The sequence below is a fragment of the Pelobates fuscus genome, chromosome 3 (genome assembly GCF_036172605.1).
Source record: "Pelobates fuscus isolate aPelFus1 chromosome 3, aPelFus1.pri, whole genome shotgun sequence".
In the NCBI taxonomy this organism is placed as follows: Eukaryota; Metazoa; Chordata; class Amphibia; order Anura; family Pelobatidae; genus Pelobates; species Pelobates fuscus.
Genome location: NC_086319.1, coordinates 42,874,183 through 42,895,247, shown reverse-complemented (window position 1 = coordinate 42,895,247; position 21,065 = coordinate 42,874,183). Strand labels below are relative to the sequence as shown.

The 21,065-nt window shown below is 35.0% G+C and overlaps 1 protein-coding gene across 2 annotated transcripts in view; it reads left to right on the top strand.

The window, feature by feature from the left end:
- SYT1 (synaptotagmin 1) overlaps nt 1-21,065 on the top strand; it is a 597,051-nt gene that overhangs the window by 466,989 nt on the left and 108,997 nt on the right. The window contains exons 7-9 of one of the 2 annotated variants that reach the window (XM_063446974.1): nt 4,300-4,484; nt 15,854-15,976; nt 20,460-20,627. In XM_063446974.1, the coding sequence (XP_063303044.1) occupies nt 4,300-4,484; nt 15,854-15,976; nt 20,460-20,627 (476 nt within the window). Of the gene's footprint in view, nt 1-4,299; nt 4,485-15,844; nt 15,977-20,459; nt 20,628-21,065 lie in introns of both variants that reach the window. The other variant, XM_063446973.1, reaches the window with a different exon arrangement.

The following is a 21,065-nucleotide window of genomic DNA, read 5'->3' as shown; positions in this document are numbered from 1 at the left end:
GTTACAAAAAAATCATCACATTTAAATGTAAATCTATTTTGTTAGCTGAAGACATGTGAGATAATTGAATTTTTACTGAAAACGGTTTGTGGTTTACCAGGACTTTGTTCTTCTTACATAATTATCTCAGACAATAATATCTTTATCAACTTTGCCTTTCTGATAATTTAAAGAAGCTCTCATTCCTTTCTGTTAGTAAAGCTAGCTTACCCAACACACCCTCACTGATGCGAAATATCACACGTGTTAAATTGAATAATAAAACTCAATAATATTTTATTGAAACTAAAATAAACAATGGCATGCTTTACATCCAACCGTCGGTTTACTTTGTTTGGGGTAAGTGGATACCTTTATTTTATAACATTTGTTGTTTGGGTTCCACCCCCTTATAACCGGGAGTCTGTTATTTTATATTTATATTTTTATTCATAAAATAAATTATTTTTCACCACGGAATCCTGCATATTTCTGCCTTGGAGCTTCGTTAGCCAGTATTGGCACCTTTGAGCCTGCTATACAGAGCCTGGTACGGCTCTGGTAAATGTGAGTGGTACTCCATCCTCATATTATTCACCAAATTTCAACACACAGTATACACTATGTTATTTTTTATTCTTATTTTATAGATAATACTCTGCCATTCGCCTGTGGTCAGGTTGTATATATTTTTTTGTTACTATTATTGTTTATTACTATACCTGGCTCAGGGGCCTCACCTCCCTATGTGGTTTATGATACACATCTTTTACTTATTTTTCATTCTGATTTAGTGTCTGGGAAACACTGCTGTATCATACCCTGTTCTTTAACTATCTCTGTTAAATACTCGGAAGCGCCTACTCATTATCTTGTATTCTTAAATACTATAAATTGCATGACCTAATTGCCAAAGAGATGGTTTAGTCACTCTTGAAATATATTAGTATGGAATTAAGATAACCCAGTATAACCACCAGGAGTACTTCGTCCTCCACTCTCTCCAACCCATGTGCCAATCGTAGGGATTTACCAATTAAATAACTCACCTAAGAGCTGCTCAATTGTTACTAACACCCAACATTTTAGTGGTGGGATGGGGAGTGTTAGTACAATATTAGGAAATACGTGCCTTTGCTCCCTTCCTTATCCATCACACATGCCTAGTAGAAAATGTGATTAATGAAATAAGCTTGGCTGCACGCATCCACTGGTTTATGCTCAAATCCATTAAGAGGTAGGATGGAAACATTTAATTTATAATAGGGCATGCCATGGTTCCTTTCTACCCCTATAACTTATGGGCAGGTATTTTTTTTAAATAAATTGCTGAGCAGCACATACAAGGAGACCCATACTCTCTCTATTAACATGAATGAAAATGTTACCTGGATGCCAGTCCCTTCTGTATGGATAGTCCCCCAAAACCCACCTTCAGGTTAACCTCTCGTCGGCATTGCCAAAGGAAAGTATCATTAATTGAACAAAAAACCCTGCTTGTATTATACCCTTAATAAATGGGCATAGGGATATTTCTCCTAGAACCATTAACGTGGATCTGTCATTTTCATGCATATTGTGCAAAGAACCCAAAAGTGGCAGATCTGGCTATGGAGTGCATGTGAAGGATGATTTTATGGACCTGAAATTGTCACTTGTGACCGACCCTATCTTCTTCCCGGTTGTCTTTTTCAACTCCTGGTGCTTCATTTGCCTAGATTCTTTATATATTGATACACAGCTGTCATTTGGTGATGCTCTGCCTTTTGTCAACGTTTATCAAACTCAGGCTTGAAGCCCTACTTTTTGTACTGTAATCTTTGGATTACAATGGAATTTCGCGAAAAATTCCAATGGGATCAGCATCCGTACTTCATAAAGATTATATCTTAATGAAATACTGAAAAGTGAGAGAGTCGCTTTAACCCCTTAAGGACACATGACATGTGTGACATGTCATGATTCCCTTTTATTCCAGAAGTTTGGTCTTTAAGGGGTTAAAAAGGTAGTCAAATAGTGAATTCCCCTATCTGTACCAGAACTGGACCCCCTCTGACAGGGTTTGTAGTTCTACTACAGCTATGGTAAACTTTACATTACCCGTACAGTACAGGAGAAGAGGATGCTGTCAATCGATAATCGATATTCTGCCTTCTGAAACAGGCATACATGAAAATAATAAAAAAGATCTGTGATACAACTTTGGTGGCTGGCTTCACAATGAAACACAAAGCAATATCAAAAATACATTTTTGAAGATGTTATATCTTCTAATAGAATTGACCCCTTTATTTTATATATGCATATATGAGCGTTTTACTCCAAATATTGCAAGAATAGATTATATTTGAATCTGCTCACTTTAAATACTTTTTTTTTTCCATTCTAGTAAACCTACAACATAATATATAAATAGAACAGCAAATTACATGTTTCAGATAATCTAAACAATCTGTAAAATGTTTGAGACACGGTGCTTAACATACTATGAAATGAAATATTTATAAATACAAAGCAGGTAATATCCAAAGGGACGTATTATATATATATTACGCTTATGTATTATATAACAGACTTGCACTTTATACTTAAGATGTATTATGTGATCTGCATTTTTTAAAATTACATTTTATATCTTTGTATCTCTTTAGTAAGTCTTAAAATAGTGATTCATTATATTCATGTTATTTCTAACTTAATGTTAATTCTTTTCACTTTGGCTCACAATGTGTTAAGGTAATCACTGTTGAAACTTGCTATAGTGATAAGTATAGATCAGGTTCTTTGATTCTTTCCTTGGAATTGCTGGGATAGTGTAAACATCTCTGCTCTTTTGTGAATAAGAGAGCCCTACCAAGCACGGTAAGGTGTTAATTTTCTCTCCAAAGATGTTAATTAGCACTTCAAGCAGAAATATCCTATGCAGGTTCTTGCAATCATAATTTCCACTCCATTTGACTACTTTGAGCAAGCAATTTTGCCGTTTTCATCCTCTTATTTTCTTTTGGTGAATTACTTCTTTCAACATGTCACGGTTGATTATTTAGTCTTTTTTGTACCCATAATCTCAGAAAAGACTATTTGAACGGAAGGTATGATAGGAGTAGGAAATGACAAGGCAGAAAGTGATTGGTAGTATTATGATTGTCTCAGAGACCCGATGAACATATATCTGTTCTTTGTTGTTGTCTTTTATCATTATTCAATATATAATCATGCAAGCAAAAAGAAGTATAAGTATGGCATATATTTATGTAAAAGCGTAAAACACGCTGATGGGTTTTTCGGTGTCAAAGTATGTACTATATTTTACTGCTGTAACTGCAATTAGTTTGAAAATTTTTATCTGATGTATAAATGGCTATAATTGCCTTTACATTTTTGTTTTATTGCAAGGGTATCATTAGAAATGTTTTTGTTCCAAGGAAGCCTGACAGCTAAAACAAAAAGATACCATTTCTGTACTCTACAAGATCCGCAGCGATCTCAAGTGAATGGCTGTTGATCAGACATTATAAGTTACTCCAGTATTCCAGCTCACCCTTTTGCTAGAAACAGGTTTAATCCCAAATGTTAAACTTTGAAGTCATGATAATTCAAGGTCTAAAGAACGTATGCAAGCATTGAACATCTTTTTTTTTTAATATTGTTTTGGAAGCCCCATCAAGGCTTGCGTTTGTTAAATGACTGGGTGAATCCATTTTGCAACAGTATTTTTGATCTTTGATACCTTCAAATGGTTCAATTTAAGCCAATACTTAAGTAAATATAAGAATGGCAAATATAGTTAAAATTAATTGATTTTAAATCACATTTTGTCTTTCGGGATAACATTCAGTCCTCTGAATAACCTTGTGAGTTTCTCAAACACAAACCACTGGAAATAGAAAACAGAACTACGGGTCTTTAACCACTGTGTGTGTGTGTGTACATGTGTGTGTGTGTGTGTTTACATATACAAAATATATATTCGTATTATACAAAAATATATTCATATTATACAAAATTCACCAAAATGTATCACATATGAATATGTGATACATCTTGGTGAATTGTGTATAATACGAAAATAATTCCTTCAAGGGGCACAACATACCAGATGTAGGCATTAAGTGGAGAGTTTTTTTCGGGGGCCTGAGATTAGAAGTAGTTACATCGCAGGAGTCAGTTTGTTTTTGTTAGCTGTACGTATTTGTGTGCGCACATACCTACCTATGTGAATAAAGTGTATGTATATTCGAAAATATAATCGTCTGCTAGGATAAAAATTCACAGATAGTTTCTGCTTCCCTTACACTGCTACATGCTTTTATCTTTCAGTACCACCTTGGGCCTTAATAGCAATAGCCATAGTCGCTGTCCTTTTGGTTCTCACATGCTGCTTTTGCATCTGCAAGAAATGTTTATTCAAGAAGAAGAACAAGAAGAAGGGGAAAGAAAAGGGTGGGAAGAATGCTATAAACATGAAAGATGTCAAGGATTTAGGGAAAACCATGAAGGATCAGGTAAGGTACCAATATGTTCTATTAATGCTACCATTTAAAATAATATTAATAATAATCATAAAAAATAATAATAATTACTATAATTTATATAAATATATTCTGATAAATTCAGATTCTGTATTTATAGTGGCACCTATTATCTTAACCAATCTTTTATAGGACCAACAGTATAAAAGATAAATAAATCCCTTATTGTAATGCATTCAGATATTGATGATGCACATGTGAATGTATGTAATAAATCATCTTTAAAAAGTTTATACATATTAAATTGATAACTTGGGTCAACTTCCATTTGTATATATATATATTTTTAGAACATTCTTTCAAAACATCAGAATTCTTTCCACGGCTTATATTTTTTCTTTCCTTTGTTTACACTCAATGCATCCATCAAATTCCTGTCATATTGCATATTCCCTAACAACACGAGTCTTCAGTATTCATAATTTCTATTCATTCTCTACATAGACCTCAGTGCTGCCCTACAAATGTAGGTTACTAAATGATCCTGAGCAGATTACATATTGATTTAATATTGATGTAATTTTTAAACAATACTTTGCTCTAGAAAATGCATAAATAAAAAGGTTTTTGACATGTCGTTGCTTGTATCGATTCTGTGTTATGCCGTCTGCACAAATAATACTATTTAATAGCCTGTTTCTATTTCTGGTGTTGTGGATGAATTCACAGATTTGCTTTACAAGATAATGCAACGAATGACCTTTGTTTAACTCCTTATTAATAGACTTAGAAGGTGCCCTGCTTCATTTTGCACAAGGGATCAGTACAATGCAGCCACCAGTAGCATCTCATTCATTAAAAAATGGATAAGAAATGCTGACATAAGTGATTGCAAGATGCAATTCACGTTTGCAAGCATTTTGTGTTCACTTCGTTCAGTAAATGAAATTCCATTCACAGCTTCACTGCACATAATGAGCAGTATTACAATGAGAATGCATGTGCGTGATGAAATATACCATGCATGCTTGCTAAGAAAAGAATTGGAAGCCAGAGAGATAAATCAGAACCTTGATAAAAACATGCAAAATCTGGACATTCTGGCTTAAATGTCTCTCGTTTTTTTTGTACATTTTTATTCTAAGAATTAATGCATTGTAGATGAGCCCTGACCTGTCCCTTTGAGTCAGTAATTTGCCATAGACCACATACGTTAAAGCCACTTCTATTTATTTTTCGAGGTTTATAGTATAAAAATATTTAAAAAAAATGTCAAATGTTTATTAAAAAAGATAGACAATAAAATTTTTCTATACATAAAAACATAGGTATGGGTAGTCCACAAGTCATTCACTATCATATAGCTCGCTGACATTGGCCTCAATTTAATATTGCTGGATAAGCTTTTCAAATGATTTAATAATTTTTTACTAAACTTTTAAAATATTTTTTGACATTTTAAACTATTAAAAAATATATCTTATATAAAAAGATATATAAATATATAAAAAAATATCAAAATATTACAAAAGGTAATTATTTTTTACAATATTAAATACATTTAAAGGTTTAGCCAAAAATATCAAAAAGTATGAAATCATTTGGAAACTGTATCCAACAATATTAAATTGTGACTATAGTTTCAAGTATTTTATCTTTTATTATCGCCAAAAAAGTTTGTTATAGGATTCTCCCCTAGAGCAGAAAGTTTCCTGATGATGTGGATAGTGTTCAGGGTTGAAAACCGCTTTGGTTCCGAACCCAGATAGAGAGGGAAATATTGAGGAACCACCAGGAGTAGACTGGACCAAAAAGGCATCTTCTCATCACTGCAGTGTCTCCTCCACTGGGGTCTGTGATGCAGCTGGATAGGCAGTCATCTTAGATTGTCCAAATGAGTGCAAAGCTTTGAGAAACTGAGTGCCCAAAAATTTAAGATAACTTTACTGAAGGGGACTGGGCAACACCACAGTCCAAAGCAGAAGGGGGAAACGGAGCTCAAGCAGGCTATAACTGGTTCCCAAGCTCTGTCTGGGAGGATGTCTGCCACTCCATTCCCAGGTGTGTGCTAGGAAAATCACCACCGAAAATCCAAAACTCCACAGCTATAGCAGATATACAAGTTAAAACTCACTTACAAGGTGCCCAGATAGGTCACTGCTTTGTAAACTGTCAGCAAGAGCTGTTGAAAAGTGATTGAAACTCCTATAAAGGAATAATTTAGAAAGGCTTTTGTTGTCTTTGTCCTTTTAATGCAGCCTTTTTTACCCATCTTTTTCATGTCAGAATTTTCAAATCCTCCAATTTAATCTTCATCATGTTTTTCTATTTCTGATTTCCCAGCGTTCCTCCTTCTTTCATACTATTCATACTTTCCTCTCTCTACCAAATTCGGCACATTTTTTTTCATGTCATCAGGAGGCCTTATAACGTTAAATGTTTCACACAATGTTAAGTGGCATTGTACAATTTTGAGTACACCCTAATGTTAATTACATTTAGTTTCCTTATAATGCTAAGTGCTAACATTTAGTTTCACACCATTTTTTGTTTGAGTTTCGCAAAACAATGGATGTTTAAATGTAATATTACCAAAGTGCATATTTTTCAAACCACATAATGCTGAGTGCTTTTGGCTTCACAAAATGTTGAGTGCTTACACTTATAGTCGCACAATGACGAGAAGTTACACAAATTACTGAGTACTTATACCTTTCATCTCCGGAGATGTCTATTGAAAATCACATTTTGAAACATGTTTAAGGTGCTTTCTATACTAAAGTAGCAAGCTCATGGAAAAGAAAGATTCATTAATTGAAAAGTGTGACCCAATTTTCTCTTTATAGCTTTCTATTGAAATAATGATGTATTATCCAGTGTAATGCAAAAAAAAATAAAATTGTTTTTCCATACATCCCAAGTCTTATTTTGAAGTGGGTAAGTCCATAATTGAGGTCCAAATAGATTTATCCCTTCCATAACCTAAAGTCCATCTTTTCAAGAATCAATAAATATTTGTTGTGCATAACAGAGCTTCGCAACAATAATTGCGACAGCAGTGTGCCATTGAAGTATATAAAATATGTTTAAATATCTATATAATATAGAATGCACACTATAACAATCTCAAAAAACGTAGCTTTATTATGTACAAAAAGTACCAAAGTAAAAACATACAAGAAAAATAAACACAATGACAGAAACAAGGGCAAATACAATAATATAATGGTAAAATTCCAAAAAGATTCTTACAAGCCACAAGACAGAAACACGAGTTACCAAACCCCCCAACGTTTTGGCACCAACTGGCTGCCTTTATAAAATATGTTTAGAAATGAGTGTAAATAAGATACTTCAGTATTCCTCTAAATTACAATTTCACTTAGGTACATTGTTATGTGTAGGTTGTGAAGTCATACAAATGTCTTCCGCTAATCCCAGTGGTGTATCCTGGTTTTGTGCTGCCCTAGGCAGGACAAAACTCAGGCGCCCCCCCTTCCCCCCCCGCGCCACCCCCACCCAACCTTTCCCCCCGCCCCGCATTCTAAATACACACACACACATTCACTGACAGATACGCATACACTAGCTAACAGAAACACACACTCGCTAACAGAAACACACACACACTAACAGACACACTCACACTCAGTAACAGACAAACACACTCACTAACAGACACACACTAACAGACACACACTCACTAGCAGACACACACACTCACTAACATACACACACACACTCACAGGCAAACACACACACTAACAGACACACACAGTCAGACACACACACACACACAGACACTAACAGACACAGACACTAACAGACACTAACAGATACAGACACTAACAGACACACACTCACCCACCCACAGTAACACATTTTTTTAATTTATTTTTAACACATTTTTTTTTATTTTTTTTTAACACATTTTTTTTATTTATTTTTAACACTTTTTTTAATTTATTATTAACACGTTTTTTTTTAAATTTATTTTTAACACATTTTTTTTAATACATTTTTTTTATTTATTATTATTAACATGTTTTTTTTTACATTTATTTTTAACACATTTTTTTTAAAATTTAACACCCCCCTCCCCCAGCCTCCTTACCTTTGGGAATGGTGGGGGGGTGGGGGGTGTCTGTTCCTCCCTGGTGGTCCAGTGGCTGCTGGGCGATCGGGCGACACTGCCTGGCGGGCGGGCGGGCGGCTGGCGAGGGAGCACTTCCCTTGAGCTGTCTGCTCAGCTCCCTCGCCAGCCGCAGAGTGAGGCTGGGAGCCGGAATATGACGTCATATTCCGGCTCCGCCTCCCAGCCTCACTCTGCGGCTGGCGAGGGAGCTGAGCAGACAGCTCAGGGGAAGAGCTCCCTCGCCGGCCGCCCGCCCGCCCGACTTCCGGCATGTCTGTTAGCCGCAAGGCTAACAAGACATTTGCCTTGGGCATTTGGGGGCGGCTTTTTTTGCCGCCCCCTGGAAAATGCCGCCCAAGGCAAATGCCTTGTTTGCCTCGCGGCTAATACGCCCCTGGCTAATCCCGACTTGCACAACTCCAGCCATGACCATCACAAAACAAAGTATCTCCCTTTTTTTTAAATGTTGGGAGCCAGAAATGTAGGTTTTATGTTAATTGACATTATTGAATATATTTTATCGATATATGTTGGATAGATCATATAGCTTGGCTATGAAAAAAATAAGTAATGTTATATGCACTGTATAATTCCAGTAAATCATGCTAGATATTCGTATTTGTTTCTAAATGTTAATAATCACTCAGTACACTCTGTTTTGAAGTCGCTATCGGCAACTTTCAATGTTCTTTACTAATGTTCTTTACTAACAAAGTGCTATTGTTTACTGCTTTAACCTCTCTATGTTGAGTTTGTTCTGTACTATGTTATTTAGTTTTGTAAACAATATCGTGTTTGTTACCTTGGAAAAGTGACCTATTTATTTCAAAAATGTGCGTGTTTCTTGAAGACAAATAAAATATTTATTACTATTTACTTTACTGTACAACAAGGAGAATTAATATATAATCTCCCTTGGGATACACCATATCTAAACCATCCTATTTACAGAGACATTTTATTGTTGACACTGCCCAGCGGGAATAAAGCTGCCACATGACAAGTCAATACTAATTACATAAATCTTTTACACTCTCTTATACTCTTGTTGGGAAATCACTAAGTAACATATATTCTGCTGTAGTAACATAAATTACCAATAGCGTTCTACGTATACTATTCTGACATGCAATTGAAACTGTCATTAATATGTTAAACATGTATGTACACTTAAAATTAGTCATGTGTGTATTATGCCTCTTTATATCAAAATGTGTATTTCTCTCTGCTTTAATGTGTCTTTTCCTATCCCAATACATGTACAATATAAAATATCAATGACAAAACAACTCGCGTACAAACATAGCCCAAGCAATTCTGCAATACAAGTAAACAAAATATTACACAAACAATATAACAATGTACATTGAGGATTTAAATGAAAAGATCAGAGAAGCTTCGTACACACACATGTACTTTAAATTAGTACCTAGTGTATTCCTTCTTTATTTAAAAACTATCTCATTCACTACAGTAGTAGATGTTCAGCGGAAGCCAATAAACCATACTTGGTAAATTGGATTCTTACTGGAATATTGAAAATGCTCAACTAGTTTGTCCTATTTATTTATTTATTATTATATTCTTATTTATTTTTATATTATTTTATATCAATCACTCATTTTCTTCACAATTTAACCAAAGTGAGCAAGTCAGTGACACAACTCAACTTTGAATTCTATGTGTCGTCTTGCTCAGAAATGCTTCAGACTTGAGAAAGGGAGGTTCTCCCGAAAGCTTGTCATGAAAACATCCTGTTAGTCCAATGAAAAAGGTATTACAAGATACAAATTTTATATGTTTTCTACATCTACATCACTGGACTAATACGGCTACAATCTCTACTTGACCCCTCTATATATATATATATATATATATACGTATATATTTATATATATTCTATATCTTTAAGTAGGCCAGCTCTTGAAACACCATGTGACTGCATTGATTACAGTTGATTGGTGACTACAACAAGTCAAGGCTGGGTTAAATTGAATGACTGTTCCTTTAGCTTCCTATATGGTTGATGCTACACTAAACATGCTGAATTTAAATATTACTCATTTTTGGCATCATTCTTGCTTAGAGCAGGGTTTTAAATTTACCCTTTGCATGCTAACTGGGAAATGCAATGCATATGTATGATGACACAGTTCATAGTCACTGAAAGTGTTAATCATCAAGCAATAAAGCAATATATCATGCCCTCTACACTACTAAAAAAAAATAGCAAAGACCTTTGATGTTTATTGACCCAAAACCTGTGCCTGTCATGAGAAAACACATTTTACTCCCTTAATTTATTAAGACTAGATAAAGATGGGCCATTGATGGGTGATTAAAACTTGGCTTCTCTTCAGTAATAATTTAGTGTACCGTGTAGCAAGCTAGGATCCATGTGGCTGTCATTATAAAGAATGATCAAAATGTAATTTTTGCCACTTTTAATTTGAAAGGCTCACTCTTGCCAAATGTAACTGCAAAATACAGATTACAATATTTATACTGGTAACAAATAAGAGAGAAAGATAATAAAACCAGCAGAAGGTTTCAGAAAAGGAGCAAATAATGTGGTATGAGTGCTGCAACATGATGGACCGTGTAGGTATAATTATACACATTAATTTACATAAAATATATACCATAAATTAATTCATCTCAGAATCATTGCAAAATGACACTTAATAAGAAATCAAAGGGACTCTTCAGTGCCAGGACACATCAGCGACATCGGCGCTGGGTCAGGCTCGGCCCATGCTTATTCGATACTTTCCTATGGGAATTCCGGCATAGCGTGACAACGTCCAGCGTTGTTTAAAACACTTTTCGTGTTCTAAGAACATGGAAGTCCCTCTAGTGGATGTCTGATAGACAACTACTAGAGGAGGACAACCCTGCAAGGTAATTATTGCAGTTTATAAAAACTGCAATAATTACACTTGCAAGGTTAAGGGTGGTGGGAATTTGGAGTTGGCACCCAGACCACTCCAATGGGCAGAAGTGGTCTGGGTGCCTGGAGTGTCCCTTTAACAAGTGTAAAAAAAATAATCTAATTTACTCAGGACAAGGAACTGAAGAATTTAAATTGCCAGGAAAATACCCACCCCTCCCCCAATGTAAGTAAGGTGGGTCACAGAAGGGAAAATGTATTACTTTCTAATTCCTCCTACATCCCATGCTTGAGGATCAAGAGTTAAAACTAGACCTGCTGGTAATAGAGTGATTGTAAGATCTCTGGACAAGGATTCAAAATCATCCACATCTCAGTTAATCTCTATCTTTTAATTAACTACAACTTCCAAACAATTGGCCATTCTTGCGATACAGGGGATACAGGGGGACATTTGAAAAAGTTCACGTGTGAACATCGGTGTTCCAAAATACATTTCATGTGAGTCCAGCAGAACAACATTTCTGTGTCCCCTGATGGAACAAAGGTTCCTTTTCTTTCAGTCCTTCTTAAATCCAGAGGATTTGTTTGCTAAATCCGTTACATTCAAAATATTTATATATACACACAAGTATAATATATCTTACTAGGCACAGTAATGAATACTTATTGTAAGTACATGTGCTATACATCGGGCAAAACTCTCTAAGCTTTTTTTTTAGCATTTTCTGCTATGTTGAATATTGGGCATTATACCAGCAGTGACCTCAGTACAATTATCTCTGTAAATAAGTTACACATAAAATGCATATCGAATGGTCATTTTTCCATGGTTCTTACTAATGTATCCGTGTGGCTGTCTTAATTTGATTTCTTCTATGTCGTCCCTCTTTGTGTTGTATCTCATGACTGTTCTGGATTGTCACTTGCGGTAGGTTTTATTTTCCTATTTGGATATGCCATAGACAGCTAAAACATTTTGTGATTAGTTGTCTTGACAGCTGGGGATTGTCAATTGAGATTAATCCACTGCTTAACACTGCTTAATACATCAAGAGGCTGAACTAAATTGATTTCATTCAAAAGTAAATAGAGTTATCCCACCCCCCAATATAAACAGAATTGCATTAGAAAGCTAAAACAAACCATGTAATTGCTGCAAATAATTATCATTTATTATGCTAAGATATACAGATCAATGGTTTAGTTTGTGTTCCGTTTCATACCAGTGTCACTTCAATTGACCTTTGATAGTTATGCTACTGTTCTTATTGTCTACATTATTTTAAGAATATATCACCTGAGGTCTTCCAGGGTGACCTCATTAAACAAGCCATTCTATCAGTAGTTTATCCTAATGTAGTCTGGTATGTTTTTATAGAGAGTTGTGCTAAATTGACCACCAACTTATTATATGTAACCAAAAAAATAGTTCTCATAAATGTGCCGATTTTGGGCTAAATTTTACAAGACAAACATTAACTAATACGCAAGGTATAATTAAGCAAATAAACTCTATAATCATTAAAATTAAACATATGGTAGATTCCAAATTAATTACACCTAGACAGAAGTAAAAACATGTGTGTCTTTTCAAAACTATTGTCACTTAGAATTTTACTAAATGGTTTATGTATTATCTTAACAATTACAATGAACCTAGTTACAAAGCCTGGCTGTACCCCAAATGTTTAAAATAGAATTAATATTATTTAAGTTACGCTTGCTGCTAACTTATTTATGAAGTCAAATAAGGAACTGCACTCCATCCATCAATACAGATCTGGGTGCAACCGAATCTGGGACAAGCACCAAGATCCAAGAGGTAGTTTGTAGTCACAAGAGAGAGAAAAAGGTCCAGGCACTGCCAAGGCCTAGATAGGCAAATTTGTTGGAACTTAAGTGTCCAACAGCAATGTTTCGAGAAAACAAAATGGTCTTTTTAAAGCTTGCTGACAACTTATTAACATCTTGTTTATAAACATCAGTAACAGTAAAACGAATTTAATTTAACTTTCTGATGGAAGACAACTTCCACAGTATGCAATTAGACGATCAAATGGTCTCTGACTGTAATTTGAGTTTGGAATAATTCGAAATACTTAGTATTGAAAAATGTAGAAGAACAGGCGTTTGTTACACAGCCAATGAATCAGCTATCGAGTGCCAAATGGTCTTTTTTTTCATTCAAAGCTGCTGTTGTGACCAAGAGCTACCTCTAAAAAGTTTAAAACACAGACAAAGGTGTATTCCGCATTGCCAAATATACTCCTTAGTTACATAGTGCCAAATGTATTGCTTAGTTAAAATGTATCATTAACTTTTTTTCTCACATTTTTGTTTCATATGTTGAATCATTTGGCACATAAATATAATTATGACGCCAAGTCTTTTTGCACGTAATTGCAAAATGATTCCACTAGAATTTGTTTTACAAAACAAAATGTACCTCGAAAAAAACAGCCACCAAAAAGGACCACTATACACTTGCTGAGGTGCTTAATGGGTAGGGAGTATCCCATAATAAAGGCAGTTAATAAAAGTGCCAATTCCTATTTGAAATTGGCAACTTTATAACTAATTTATGAAACACACTCCTGGCTGTCTTTAAAACTAATGGGGGAGGGTTCCTGCTACAATTAGCTCCTGCTACTTGAGCGCACCTTGAGCGCGCCTACCTCTCCTTTGCATACCTCAGATCAGACCTCAGACCAACATCCACAAACCTCAGATCAGTTGCTGCGAGTATGCACTCGCACACAACAGACAAATAAAATACAAAATGTAATTTCTAAATGTTATTTCATCTTCGAACACATAAGCTCCCCATTACAACTTGAAAATATAGAAAAACTAAATCTCCATTTAACGAAATGTAAAAAGCCTCTGCGTAATTTCTAAACATAGTCATAGTTTTTTGAAAATATGACCATACTAAAATTAATTTAGCTCAGCCCAGCTTTACATTGAAAATAAAATATTTAGTCTAGAATGTAGCATCCCCAAACTTTTTGATTGATGGCATGACTGCGGTTTGAGTTTGCATATATTGCAAGGTGCACCTTTGGAATGTTTAGCTCTATAGTTATTTAGCTGATATCAAGATATCAATACCGTATATGAATGTATTGCATGCATATCTAAATAGATTTTTATCAATCTCTTAATTTGGACTAACAGTTACATTTTTGTTAGCATGGTTATGGGCTATTAATGTGGGCTATTAAGGATTAACCCCTTCACTACCGAACACTTTTTAGTTGTAAAAATATTAACATACCATTTATGTGAAGCAAGGGATGCATAGCTAGCATATAACATATCATAATACAGGCAATTTTGTGTATATATCGCTTTGCAGACAAACAAACATTTTAATCTATGTTCATTTACATGGTTTTTATTTTTCAAATATTTGTTTGGCCTTTATATAAATATTTGGGAAATGAAAAACCTTTGACAGTATACAGTGTCCTATGTCTTGCAATATTTCACACAAGTTCTCAGATGCAAAAATGCTATTTTTCTCACATACAGTAGGTGTGACAAAAATATATAAATAATAATAGTCAAAACACTTGCCTATAGGTAATTGTAAAGACCCTGAAGGCGTTACTAGTAGTGCTGTTTACTAACAGAACTGCAACAGAGTGTAAAAAAAAAAGTGTCTACATTTGAGGATAATTTCCACATATACTAAATACATTTAAATAATATATTTCTAAAATAAAGGTATTTAAAAATGTCATAGCAATTTTTATAAGTCTCTGGACTGCTATCGTAATACTGACAGTAGGATGGTAGAGTCCATTCATTTCGCCTCCTCCCTTATTGTAGGAATAGTATCACCCAGTGACACTTCCTGTACTGTGTGAAAGCAGGAGGTGAGCTGGCATTTTCAGCAAAATTATACTCATTATATGAGTAACCAGTGACTTCTGGCAGAGGAATGTAGGCAGGTAATCATAACTAGAGTCTACATGAGGGTGAGTAAGGATTTATGGAGTAGATTTTATATTACAAAACACATGAAAATAAAAATGTTTATACTTGATTCGGGTATTGAAGGGGTTAGGAAAAATAATATTTAAATCCCACAATTCAAATTTAAGTTTATATCCTAACATGTTACTATTTTAGCTTTAATTATGTGCCTGCTCATTTAAAAAAAAAAAAGATTATATATAGCCTTGTTCATTGCTTTCTTATTGCTTGCTGAGTACTTGCAATTGTTAGATGAATAAATGTCACAAATGTGAGGCTTAAGTCCATTTATGTCTTGCTTGAAATGGCTTTGCATCAAGCCTACATGCCTGATGTTCCCTGATAGTATTCTCACGTCAAGCCTTCCATGTCTTCTGCTCATAGGCATTAAAGGACGATGACGATGACGATGCAGAAACTGGCTTGACTGACCAAGAGGATAAGGAAGAACCTAAAGAAGAGGAGAAGCTTGGGAAACTTCAGTACTCTTTAGACTACGATTTCCAAAATAATCAGGTTGGATTTCTTTTTTTTTTTCTTCTATAATAAAATAATGACATTTGACTTAAGTCCACCAAACATAAATGTTGAAATAGAAGATGTGTCTTTTAATTATAAAATATCAGGTTAGAAGTCTTTACAAGCTGTAGAAAGCAACACTTTATTTATCAATTGTCGCCACTTTCAGTGATGGATTTTTTTGTGTCTATGTGTTTGTCGCAAGTCAAGTTTATGAGAGTTTAGGGAAAAAAAGAAAATCAGACGAACAGTTTAATTTAACACGAGTGCATTTCAAATAAAGGAAATTCAAAAAGTATTTCAGAAGCTTGCAGATCAAAGAGATCTCATCTTAATGTTCTGAGCAAATGCAGAAGCACACATCTTCTGTTCTTTTCCATTATGACTGGGCCACTCAATAGTCATAGAATACCATTCAATCAATGGGAGACTTTATAAGCCTCAAACTGCTAAATCCTGCCAAAGAATAATAAGTGGAAGAAATTGGTTCTTACAAACACATTTTGCTTTCTCTCAAGATGAAAACAAACTAGTGAACTTTATTGGAAGAAAAGCCGTTGTTCAGGCTCTCAGTGCTGCAAAGTCAAATGAAAAGTCATTGAACTCTCCTACTGTGTAAAGAGTATACAGAACAATCTCAGCATATTTAAAGACTGTATTACAAATATACAGTCTTGTGCTAGTATTAAACTAAAACAGTTTTCAGTGCCCTGTGGTTCAAAAAGCCATACTAGGTGCGTTATTATGAAGTATATATGTATATCTGCAGAGATTACTAAAGGTATGATTTAGATATGACTCATCCATATGCAAAAATTCAAAGAGTGTTCTAACAGTTCTATCCAGTTCAGACAAGGAGGCAGTAAAATAATTGCTTGTACCAATGATTGTGGTGTTTTGACAGAGACCTGCCTTTTTTTAAAAAATCTTAAAAAAAACTACTCTGCAGAGTTTCATACCTGCCAATATTGTCTGCCCACCTTTCAGGATAGAGATGTTTACTTAAGAGAATATCAGTCTGTCCATAAAGCCCAAATATACTCCAGATAATTAAGAAAGATCTACACAAAAGCAGACTCTAAGACTGCTGGGGTGCAACAAATCCTAAGACTACACATAAAACTCAAACCCAAATGCAACATACACATGTCATTCTTTGGTCAATGGGTGACATCATTGGGAATGACACTATCGGCACCGTAGTTGCAGAAGATTTACGACTTTTTGCACTAATGCTCCTTGTCAAGTAAGACACAGGAGTCTACAAAGAAGCTCCTAACATTGTGGCACCAAACGCCACAAAGGCTGAGGGCAATGGACTCTGCTGGTGCTGCCATCAGGCCAATGCCTCAACTCTACACATCTGATGGGAGTGCCAGCATATAAAACGATTCTGGGAAAATAAACACTCTGTCATTAGCAATTTCTCAGACAGGACCCACCCTTTCAGCAGGCCACTTATAAGAAACCGCTTTTAATCTACATTCCTCATTTAGTCAAAAGCCTAATCCTGCTGTACTGGAAACAATCTGTGACACCACTTTAGACCATTGGTTCTCCTGAATGGAGGAACTGTGTTCCATGAAGGAACTTATTTTTATATGCAGAGATTTGGACACAATGGCTGGAATCCTCAACATCCAAAGGCTTTTGGACATTGCTGATCTGTACACCTGTGGCCTTACACAACCCGTGAGATATACCCCCTGTTAAGCTTAGGTAGGCAACATCTTGTTAAGCTTAGGTAGGAAACCCACACCACCCTTGGACTCTACACAGGTAGAACTGCCAGGAAGCAACTCTCATCCCCAATGCTGGCATGACACTCCTGGGTAGATATCCACTAGTTGTTCTGACTCTTTACTCTTAGTTCTGGCTTCTTTTTCTTTATTAAGATCCAACAACTTGAATTGTCCTTGAAATTATATATTCCTTCATACGTGTTTGACTTGCGTATGCCATGCTTCACATCACGTATATCTGGATCGGATAGGTTCCTAATTTATGAGGAAAGTAAATATTAATTTACAAAAAAAAAGATATGCAAAGAAAAACTGCAAATAGTTTTTTCAATATACTACTTATTCTGTGCTGTAAAACCATATCAAATGCAAATGTATTTTAATGAGATTTGAAGCAAAATAATGGAACTGTTGTATTATATAATATATATAATGTTGCAAAATATATTATAATACATTTTAGTATCGCGTGTATATGGACATCTAGCGATCTATAATTATGTTATCCTGAAAAAGTTACATGTCCCCTGTTTTTATAATTTAGCTAGTCTTGAAAATAATTCATGTTACAGCTTAGCTTTCAGCAAAATTTACAGTTTCCCAGTGACTCAAAACTTGTCATTCACCTAAAGCTATATAACGCAGGAGGCTTCAAAGGAAGGTGCAACCTAAGAACTTTCTAAGAGCATGATAGCTCATTTGAAGCAGATTTTTTTCTTTCGGATGTGGATGTAAATTATTTTTCAACTCCACTGAGTACAAATCATAATCTCATTTTTCAGTCTTTCATGTAAGGTTATATGCAGTATGGGTCCATCATTCTGCTCAGAATACAGATGGCAGCAGAATTAGATAGATTAGAGCTATAACTGATGAAATGTAGATTGCACTTCACATTTTCAGCATAATTTTAGAAATCATCAACCTCTTATTTTATAGTGATTTTCTTTTTAACACTTTCCGACTATTCTAACTTACAACATGTTGGTGACAGAGTCAGTATTAAGCCACAAAATCACCAAATGTATAGATTAGAATTTATAGTCACCTGAAGATCACTTATTCATCCACGATGGATACAGGAATTCATGTGAACGGTTGTACTCAACCTTAGTACAAACTATCAAAGGAGTGCTTGCAAGGGGTGGAGGGGTCGAATAGAATAGTTCTAGCCTGCAGATATACAGCACCAAAAATTTGACAATTAAAAAAACCATGAGAGAGGTGGTGGAATGTCTGTTAGGAGAGTACTGCAAGAGTTAGGCAGCAGGAAGAAAATGTTTTTGCTAGTCCAGCTACTTATGAGTTTGTGCGTTGGTTGGTAGCCCATGACCTCAATGATCTCCAAACCTGAACTGGCATACTGAGATTGTTTCCTGGAGTATCAAGGCTCATTTTATAATGAGTATGTATGCCGTGGAGGTGATTGCCATGGGCTCTAGGGTGAGATAAGATGCTTGCAGGTATTTGTTGGTGGTAATGGATTGACAAGAAAAAGATTATGCATCTCTTGTGTGTTGACAGATCTCTCTGAATTCTCCTTCATAATGTGTAGATCAAAGGTGCCCAAAAGATAGATCCTCACATGTTTTAAAACGACAACTTTACTGATGCTTTTTCATTCTAAAATAATTCTACAGGCATGCAAAGCATCATGGGAGTTGTAGTTCTACAATATCTGGGGATCTACCTTTTGGGCACCTCTGGTGTACATCGTACTGATGAAGAGGATGCAAAAATATGTAATGTAATATAATTGTGACTACAGCACCCACCCTCCATTCTTCAGATACATTTAATATATGTGCCACATGACTTGGACCCTCCACACAGACATCTTTGATTGTTTTTTTGCAAAAAAAGTCATTAATTTTCCCTGCCCTTAAGGCCACAGGTTGGCAGCCTTACCTGCCATCTACCCAACCACAAAAAAAGCTCACTGCTTTCCTAGTTCATGAAACACATATCATTTGATTAAGCAGCTGCATGCTCAATTTAAAACACACACAGTGGGATGGATCTCTTCACTAAATGACCTGTGGCCATATTGAAATTGGGAAGGGCCATGTCCCTGGTAAATCTTGCAAACAAAGCATAGTCAGAGATTAGTGTTTTAAAGGGACACTAAAGTCACCAAAACAACTTTAGCTTAATGATGCAGTATGGGTGCATAGATCATTCCCCTGCAGTTTCACTGCTCAGTTCTCTGATATTTAGACATTAAATTACTTATATTTCTGATTATGCAGTTCAAGCCACACTTCTCTGGCTGTGACTGACAGAATTTGCAATAAAGGAAGTGTAAACATTAGATGACTCTTTAAAGGAAGTGTTTAGGGAGGTTTTGTGAGTCACATGCAGGGAGATGTGGCTCACATGGTATAAACAAAGAGATTTAACTCCTAAATGGAAGAGAATTGAGCAACGAGACTTCAGAGGCATGATTTATACATCAAAATTGCTTAATTAAGCTAAAGTTGTCTTGGTGACTATAGTGTCCCTTTAATATTTGTTATCTATATATTGCATTTTGTTAAATACACACTAGACTTTGAAAAAAACATGAAAAACCAAATATGCCGCATTTGAAACTTTTATAATTTTAACATTTGTGATAAATATACCTCCCACTCTGTCAATGTGTTACACTTTACATTGTATGTGAAAATGAAACATATGTATGGTGAGTTAAGATTAATTATAATTTCTCTCTTTATTGTCTTTTGTCCTCCTTCTAGCTGATGGTAGGAATCATTCAGGCTGCGGAACTCCCTGCTTTAGATATGGGAGGTACGTCTGATCCCTATGTGAAGCTTTTCCTTCTGCCTGATAAAAAGAAGAAATTTGAAACAAAAGTCCACAGAAAAACTCTTAACCCAGTCTTCAATGAACAGTTCACTTTCAAGGTATTTTTTAAATTTTTTATTATTTTAAGTTTGTATTTAGAAATATAAAATATGAAAATATGTATATTCAGTAAAATATTAAGCAATGTTTGCAGGAGCTTAAAAAAATCTCTTAAAAATTGATATTTTAAACGGGAATTATATTTTCTTTAGAAATGATTCCATTGCAAAACGCATTGACACTCACATATAACGTGTGTTAATTTTTTGATGATCCTTATTTTTTTTTTTTATAAAACAAATACAAAACATTTAGCAATTGACTTCCGAATCCAGGCCAAATCCAGGCACATTCAGGGCATACGAAAGGACAAAAAGGAGGCGTGGAGCAGTGCTAAATAACTCCAACAAAATGTATTAGGGTAGCACTCCTGAAAATAGGATATTCCCTCAAAAACTCTACAAGTAGTAGAGACAAAAAAAAAAGTAAAAAAAAAA